At 43.7% G+C, this 9,212-nt stretch overlaps 1 protein-coding gene across 3 annotated transcripts in view; it reads right to left on the bottom strand.

Moving 5' to 3' along the window:
* Positions 1-520: 520 nt before the first annotated feature.
* FGGY (FGGY carbohydrate kinase domain containing) overlaps positions 521-9,212 on the bottom strand; it is a 414,009-nt gene continuing 405,317 nt past the window's right edge. For 2 of the 3 annotated variants that reach the window (XM_034653413.1, XM_034653404.1), the window contains 2 exons: positions 6,255-6,316; positions 521-749 (listed from right to left, as the gene is read on the bottom strand). In XM_034653413.1, coding sequence (XP_034509304.1) covers positions 6,264-6,316 — 53 coding nt within the window. In that variant the 3' untranslated portion in view covers positions 521-749; positions 6,255-6,263. Of the gene's footprint in view, positions 750-6,254; positions 6,317-9,212 lie in introns of those variants that run through there. The other variant, XR_004623203.1, reaches the window with a different exon arrangement.

Raw genomic sequence — 9,212 nt, 5'->3', positions numbered from 1 at the left:
CCTTGGACTTACTGACAAGATTGGAATACAAATAGGAAATTAATCAAAGTGCTCTATAAAAGTTAAAGCTACGGAAATTCACTTTCAGATGACTCAAAAACTCATGTGTGTCTATATATACATGTATGTGTACGTATACGTGTGTGGAGAGAATGTGCAAATGACAGGGCAAACAGTGTGAATGGTAAAAGGTAGCTGCGCGGGTGTTTCTGGTATCATTCCTATTCTTGCCACTTTTCTGTCAGTTTGAAATTATTTCCAAATAAGAAGTTAATGATAAGCTTTTGGCCACCTATAAAAGCAGCATTAGATGTCCTACCTACAGACATGCAAGTCTGTCATTCAGTGGCTGACACTGACTCAGTCTACAGGTACGAGCTTCGCCTGCACTGACTGAGTCCCGAGGTCTAGTGGCACAGGAGACCCTATGACCCTGGGTGAAACTTCTGTCTTTCTGGTGGTGTCTTCAGAAACTGCCAACTACATAATGGTGGTATTTTGAAACGGAAGACTCTAGTTCTGGTTGCACATGTCTCGGCTGTCTTTATTAAAAGACGATACCGAAACGATAAAATGATACCTAAAGGATCTCGAGTATAAGATGAGAAGACAGAGGTCCTGATGCAGTGACGCAGAACCTTCTGGCAGGGGCCCCTGCGAGCTCTCTTCACTCTCCTTTCATGATTGCTGCATATTCCTTCTGGTGTTCAACCAACTTCAGGAATACTTGATATTTCTTGTCATAGTATCTGTGGGAGAAAAACGAATATGTTGAATGGTCTCAGACAAAACCGTTATGTGCTTCTCCTTATATTTAGAAGAACAGGAATGTAACTCATATGGTTGTGCAGACATCTCCCATTTTCTGAATGCTTCTAGCATCCTGAGCAATGGATCAGCGTGATTCATAGCTATTATCTGTAACCTACATGGGGTGTTATTATCCCCATTGTAGAAGTAAAGACATTTGCTCAGAGAGGCATATCTAAAGTAGTCTAGCTCAACGCCGGCAAGGCTGGAATGCAAACTGAGGTCTGTCTGACTTCACAGCCTCCGCTGTAACATACTAAAAGGGCCCAGGCTCAACACAGGCCCTTCCTCACTCCCAGCTTCAATAAATATTTCATATATGACTAGCCCAGGTTTGATGACTGGTTTAAAAACCACAGCCTGACCAGGGATGAGACTGAACATTTTCATCACCCTTTGTGGATTCCACACCCACGTTTCCTTTGCAGACACCTTTATCTGGAAGTACAGCCCCATGAAAATGCCACTAATGTCTTCCCTCTAGATGTGCCCTGCTGTCCAGGCATCCCAGAGTGGACCTTGTCCTCCCTCTACCCTCTGTCTGGGTCCTGATAGACCTATTATCCCTGAACCTTTTCGAATGCGATGTTGGCCATGAGACAGAGGGCAGAGCAGCCTGATTCTGAAAGGGATAATAGCAGCTAAGACAAATTATATGGGAACACTTGCAACTTTGTCCTTACTCCTCTCGGGTGGGAGGAGCTGACATGGAGAGAGGGGCTGATGACGTCAGTTTAGCATGTCTCAGTAGATTCTGGAATGTTCTCGAAAGAAGTCCTCAGGAAGGAGTTTTGGAGCAAGCTTGTGAATCAGAAGAAAGAGATTGCAAAAGCAACCCTAGGTATACACAGGGACTTAGTTGTAGCATGCAAAGCTAAACAGATTAATATGAGTTCTACCTTTAACCATTCTTACAAGCTATAATGGGGCCAAATACACAGTCAAAGGTGAACTCTGAAGACTGAGTTTGAATCTCAGCTTGGCCAATACTAGCTGTGTGACAGTGGGTATGTTATTTAATCCATTTGTGTCTAAATTTCCTCATCTGTAAATGAGGATAATTATAGGACCTATCTCAGTAGAGCTGGTACATGAATTGAATGAGGTAATACATGAAAAGCACTTAGAGCAGTGCCTGGATCCTAGTGTGGGTTATCAGTGCTAGCTGTGGTCGCTCCGTAAAAACAAAATTAATATTCCAACATTATCATCAGTCTTGAGATAAGGAGGTTCCACTAAAACCTGCTCTATGAGTCTTGAAATTTATTAGTCATAGAATGATTTTGGGGACAGAAATGTTCTCCTTGTGTGACAGTTAAACAGTAAATACTTGTTATGTTATATGAAATTGATTTCCGGCCTCTGGAATCCCAAAACTGCTTGAAGGGAACTTGGGTCAATAACCTTCTCACACGCTTGAAGATTTCCCATTTTAATCCTGACAATTTTGCAGCAATCTTTGTTCACTGGTCTTATTCTTTGTACAGTGGAAGAAGCATTGGTTTTCCAGGCCGAGAAGTCTGGATGACTTTGGGCAACTACTTTAAATGGTGGGAGTCTCAGTTTCCCTGATGTAAGAGGGATGATAACCATACCTACATCACAGGGTGACTGAATTTTAGACACGAGATACTCTGTGAGCTGTCAAGTCTCACACATAGGGACTGATGTTGGTTTTATATCCTTCCATTATCTTGGAACACCAAAAGATGGATAGGCTGTATTTTTCCTTGTTTACACATGGAAAGCTCAGGTCCAAGGCATATTCCCCCCTCCCACGTCCTGCCCTATGCTTTTTCCTTTTTTCAAAAAAAAAATTTTTTTTTAGATTTTATTTACTTACTAGAGAGAGAGAGTGAGAGGGAGAGAGACAGCACAAGCTGGGGGAAGGGGCAGAGGGAGAGGGAGCAGCAGCAAGACTCCCCACTGAGCAGGGAGCCCGATGAGGGGCTCGATCTCAGTACCCTGAGATCATGACTTGAGCCGAAGGTAGACACTTAACCAACTGAGCCACCCAGTAGCCCTCAAAAAATTTCTTTATCGTAAAATACACATAACATGAAATTTGGCCACTTTTAAGTGTACAGTGCAGCGACAGTAAGTACATTCACACTGTTGTGTGACCATCACCACCTTCCATCAGCAGAACTCCCTTCATCTTGCAAAACTAAAACTCTACACCCATTAAACAATAATTCCTCATTCTCCCCCTTCCTCCAGCCCCTGGAAACCACCGTTCTACTTTCTCTCTCTATGAATTTGCCTCTAGGTACGTCATATGAGTGGACTCATGCAATATTTGTCCTTTTGTGACTGGTTCTTTTCACTTAGCATCATGTCCTCAAGGTCCGTCCACGTTGTGGCATGTGTCACAACGTCCTTCCTCTTCAAGGCAGAATGGTGCTCCATTGTATGGATACACCACTTTGCCTTTATCCATTCCCCCGCCAATGACCACTAGGTTGCTTCCATGTTTCAGCTACTGTAAACAATGCTGCCATGATCATGTGTGTATAAATATCTCTTTGAGATCCTGACTTTGGTTCTTTTGGGTACATACCCGGAAGTGAAATTTCTGGGTCATATGGTAATTCTATTTTTAACTTTTGAGGAACCACCACAGTGGTGGTATCATTTTCCATTCCTACCAACAGTGCACAAGGGATCCAATTTCTCCACATCCTTGTTGACTGACCCTTGTTATTTTCTGGTTTTTGAGTGTTATCATCCTAATGGGTGTGAGGTGGTATTTCATTGTACTTTTTGACTTGTATTTCCCTAATGATTAGTGATGTTGAGCATCTTTTCATGTGCTTATTGGCCATTTGTACATAATATTAAGACAAATATCTGTTCAAGACCTTTGCCCAGGGGCACCTGGGTGGCTCAGTCATTAAGCGTCTGCCTTCGGCTCAGGGCGTGATCCTGGTGTTCTGGGATCGAGCCCCGCATCCGGCTCCTCCACTGGGAGCCTGCTTCTTCCTCTCCCACTCCCCCTGCTTGTGTTCCCTCTCTCGCTGGGAGTCTCTCTCTCTGTCAAATAGATAAATAAAATCTTTAAAAAAAAAAAGGCCTTTGCCCACTTTTGATTTGGGTTGTTTCTGTTGTTGCTGACTCTGAAGAGTACTCCATATGTCCTATGTATTAACCCTTTATCAGATACATGATACACACATATTTACTCTAATTCTGTAGACAGCCTTTTTACTCTGTTGATAGTGCCTTTTGAAGCACAGATTTTTTTCCAGGGCACTTGTAAATGACTACTCTGAGGGCACAGGAAAATTTGGTCCAGACATAAGGATGAGATTTGGGATCTTCCTAAAGAGCATATTGAACCACAGTCACTAGACCATGCTCTCTGTGGTCCTGAATTGTAAAATCAGCTGATGCAAACAATGAATCATGGCACACTACATCAAAAACTAGGGATGTACTGTATGGTGACTAACATAACATAATAAAAATTAAAAAATAAATAAATAAAATAAAATCAGCTGAATCCCCTCCCTTCCAAATTCTCCCCGCACTCAGTCAGTGGCTTCTGTGTGGCACAGACCTAAGTAAATGTCTCATACAGATAATAATGTGACTTGAGGTAATGAGGTACTGAAGAGAGTCGTTGAGAAGGCAACGCCATCTTTCTACTTGTAAACCTTGGGGCCACCTGTAGATGGTGCCAGAGTACCACGTGTGCTGCCTCCACGAGGCGCGCTCCCTGCTGACTGAGACGCTGAAGATTCTTTTCAAAAGAACATGTATTGCATGATGCACTGGGTGTTATACGCAACTAATGAAGCATCAAACTTTACATCAGAATCAGGGGATGTACTGTATGGTGATTAACATAATATAATAAAATAAAATTAATAAAAAAAAAAAAGAACATGTGGATTTACTGAAGGAACTTAAAAATACACTTCCCTCAAATGTCTTGGGAGGGTCAGCAAAGAGATGGAGAAAAATAATCTGTTTCTACAAAAGAAGGAAGCTGCTAACGGAGGCTCCCAAGGCCATTGGGAGCTCAGACCTCTCTCCATGTTCCTGACTTGAGTTCCCCCCAGGGAATGGCCTAACTCTCTGACCCCAGTATTTAGAGAGGGCTTTTCTATTCAGAGGGTTAACAATCCAAATTCACTTGGAAAACTTCTGTAAGAAAAGGAAAATAAATTGGATTGCTTTTTTCCATGGACATTTCCAACTCTGTTAAATACCAATCATGCTTTGGTGGGATCAACACCTTTGCCTGTTACAGGAGGTGGAATTTCTTTTTATGCTTAACTTCAAATACAATTATAAAGTCAGTTGCACAACTGTACTCCATTTTTATTTTTTTAATTTCTTTTAATAAAGATTTCATTTTTTAAGTAATCTCTATGCCCAGTGTGGGGCTCGAACTCATGACCCCGAGATCAAAAGTCACATGTTCTTTAGACTGAGCCAACCAGGCACCCCTATCCTTCCACTTTTAAACTCACTACCAGTGACTTAATATAGGTCTTTTTCATCTGTCACTAGATTATTGAAAAAGCCTTCTGTGTGGCCTCTCTGTTTTTACCCGTGGGACTTCGAATCCATCCTCTGAGAGAGATCTTTCCAAAATCTGCCTCTGGCCAGGTCCTAACACTGCTTAAAGCTCAGTATCCCCAGTCCGCCCCCCCGGGTGAGGTCTGAGGTCTTCAGCCCCTGCATTTCACCTCCCGCCTGTACCCATCTCATACTTTGTATGTCAGAATTCTGAGTTGTTTATAGTTATCTGAACACGGCATGCTGTTCCCACCTCGACAGCTCTACATGTGTTACTCCCTCTGCTGAGGGGGTCCTCCCCATTTCCTCTGAGCATTAGAGTCAGCGTAGACTTCATCTCCTCTCATCCCTACATGGCCACATTCCTTCCTTCCTTGGGCTACTTTGTTACCTGGTAATACTTCTGTAGAACTTATCTTTCCTTCTGAAATGACCTATGTGCAGGTATAAGATTATGGCTCAATTCTCCTGGAAACCCTGCTTACAGGCAAATTAGCAGAATGCCGTGAATATAGCAGGAGCTCAAAAAATTAGTGTGTTGTGAATTGGGGTTAAAATACTAATCAAGGTCATGTTGTAGTCCTCCGTGCCAAGTGATGCAAAGGGCAGAAGGACAGACAGATGCTACTGTGTGCTTTGACGGAAGATATAAGGGATTCCCATTTCAGAACGGAAGACCCGGTGTGCTGCTTATCAGCTAGGGGAAAGAACCCTGGTCTGAGAGTTCAGAGACCCCCAGGTCTGGCCCCACCTAGCTCTGTGACTTTACCTAACAAAGCGACATCACCTCTCTGGGACTCGGTTGTAACAGCTAAGGACTGGATTCCTGGCCCCCAAGGTTTACGCTAGCTCTCGAAGTACATGTCTTTGTATGTCTTCATTCTTCAGCATGGTGCGTATAAAAAATATAAACTTACCTTTTATCCTCAAGTCTGGGAAACACGACCTTCCCAACTTTGCTCATTCTTGCCATTGCCTCCTGTCGAAGGGAAAACAGAACAGAAAGAGCTGAGTTGGAAAGCTAAGATCAAAGTGAGGCTTGTCACAGGCAAGAACATTCTAACTAGAATTCACTCCCCCTTAAGATATTCAGTAAGTCCATTTTTTTTCCAACTTATTCTCTTTGGTAGTAAGAATAAAACCTGATGAACATTAAAAGTTATGTCTATGACCACAGAGCCTGGGCTTCATAAATGATTCAGTATTGAGGGCTCCAGGGCCTAACCCACCCCAAAGGCAAAGCACCTTTGCGATCCCCTGCAGGGAGCAGTGGGAGGAACTTACTTGTCCTCTCATTACCTGGACATGAAGGCTTAAGACGGCGACACAATCAGTCACAAAGCGCACTGTTTCCTTAAACTCAAGATAACCGTAACTGAATGGAACCCACGTTGGCACTGCTCTTTAGGATAACATCCTTAAGACCTCTTCTGTTCGATATAAGCTTTTTTCCCTAAAACTGCGAGCACAGATGTGAGGCCTCCGGGCTACATCTAATTTACTTGAGTTGTGGACTGTGACTTCAGGACATTCTTGTCTTTACAATGGGAGAATTCGGCAGCCAGGGAGTGGCAGTGTCTGGGTGCACACAGCCGATGTGTGCAGCAACGAGATCATCCGGCTCGTGTGGGCTCCGTGACAGGAATGAGAGGCTTAGGCTTCCTTGGGCAGTCTCCCCAAGCTGGTAAAGCAATGGAAATGTAGGGGGGATGGCACGAACCCAAAATTCGGAGTCCGACAGACTTGACTAGGGAGATGGCAGGCAATGGCGTGCCAGAGCTCCTCAGATAGGCCTGCCTTAGGAATGGTTATTGAGCTCTTATTGTTAAGGACGCAGGCATCCTGGGGTCACATATGTACAACTTCTTATTCCACATATTTATTAATTATTCACTGTGTACCAGACATCATGTTAGATTTGCATAAGACATAGTCTTTGTCTTGGGGAAACTTACATAGTAGCTGGGGAAGAAATAATTTATATATTTATATAAGTTAATTTATATTTACATAAATTTATATATTGCATATATTATTTACCACTGACTCCCTTCTGGTATGCCACACATTTACTGGTTTATGTGTTTCTGATCTTCCATCTCGCTCCTTGCCCTCCCCAGAACGCAAGCTACTTGAGGCCAGGAGCTTTGTCTACTTACTGCTTACTCAGCACCTAGAATATTCATAAAATAAACCAAGCCCCTTGTATGGGCCCAGAGCAGCATATTTAACAGAAAGGTATTTAACAGCAGGTATACTGAACAGAAAACAGAGATGAAAACTGCATGGGTCCTTTCACCACCGGGCTCACCATAGAGTGGAAGAGACATTTACTGTGATCAAAATAGAGGGTGATAAACACTTTGCTAGAAATAGATAAATTCCTTTTCAGTAGTTGTTCAAGGGTTAGGAAACTTGACACTGTCTCATCTGCTAATCACCTACCCATACGTCCACTCTGGCGAGGATGCCCTACCCACCCTTCCCTGAGGATGGCATGAACACTCCGAACGCGTTCTCTGGTTTCCCAGCCCTCAACAGATTTAAAAACGCTGACTAGGAGTCAGACATGCTGAGGTTAGCAAGCACAGTGACAACAGAAAGAAATGGCAGTCTTAAGAAAGGAGGAGATTTTCTAAATTATGAAAAATTACTGGAAAGGAAACCACAGTTAAAAGAACTAAAAAAGGACAATCTGGGGCCATTCTGTGGAGGGATGAACAGCCAAACACATCTTGGTGAGGCTGCTGCTGTTCCACTTCACAGGAATATTTGAAGAGCTCTGCTCACCCTGTATTTTCCTTCCTAGACTAAGTTCTGACTCCCTTAAAGTGAGCCCCCATCTTGTGGAGAGGGCCTCAGCAATGCCCAGCGCCAACTCTGGCACTCATTCTCACGTCCTATCCTTGCTGCTTCTTTCAGAGTAGCGCTCTGCAGGGTTTCCAGAACAGTTTTGCCTCCTCTTGCTCCTTGGAATCCTGAAAATGCCCTCGGGAAATACTCCTCTGGGTTGGGCTGACGCCTCAGCCTAGAGAAGACATTCCAGGACTGCATTCATGGGTGGGACCAGGAAACTTGTATTAGAAAAGGTGCTCCACAAATGTCCCTTCTCTTCCCACTGAAACAGACGTGTGGACACATGGCAGATGGCAGGGCTTTCTCCCTTTCTTCAAACAACAACAAACAAACAAACAGTGGCACTAGAGATTTCAAAGGTTTAAAAAGAGGTTCTTTTGTTCCCTAAAAAAGCACAGATTTAAACATTAAACTTAGCTCAGGTATTGACTCCACTAAGGCGGCTTTCTCTGACTCATCCCTGCGGCCTGCCTCCCACCTCGACTGAATTCTTTGCTCCCACAGCACCCTGTGCTCCCATCTACCCCAGCATTCACGACACGGCATCACAATTCTTTGTTAGCACACCAGCCTCCCCAACTAGACGGTGAGCTCCTCCACACAGGAACTGTTACAATCATTTCCACCGCCCAACTCAGCATCTGGTGTATCGTGTGCACTCGGAATGTCTACGGGATGAACGAACTTAAGGGTCACACTCGTGACAAAATGCTAAAATGGAAGTTTTGGCTGAGATCTAAAGCTGACAGATATAAGATACCAAAGTGAGCTGGAAACAGACCACCCTGAAGAATTTGTAAAAAGGGTGGTTGAGGACCCATTAATCAACTCTTAAACCTTTTATCCATATGGAAGCCCAGAAAAATAGATTTTTTTTTTTTTAAGGAGCGACTTGTTGGTTTACTGTGCATCAGGCCTACTTCCAGGGGAGGGGGGAGAGGAGTCTCCCCCTTCACTAGTCAAGAGAGCAGGGCTTCACTGAGAACAACAGGGAACATGATATGTGTCCCCGAGGTTGT

The sequence above is a fragment of the Ailuropoda melanoleuca genome, chromosome 2 (genome assembly GCF_002007445.2).
Source record: "Ailuropoda melanoleuca isolate Jingjing chromosome 2, ASM200744v2, whole genome shotgun sequence".
Taxonomy (NCBI): Eukaryota; Metazoa; Chordata; class Mammalia; order Carnivora; family Ursidae; genus Ailuropoda; species Ailuropoda melanoleuca.
The sequence above is the reverse complement of the archived record's forward strand: the minus strand, read 5'-3'. Positions and strand labels throughout refer to the sequence as shown.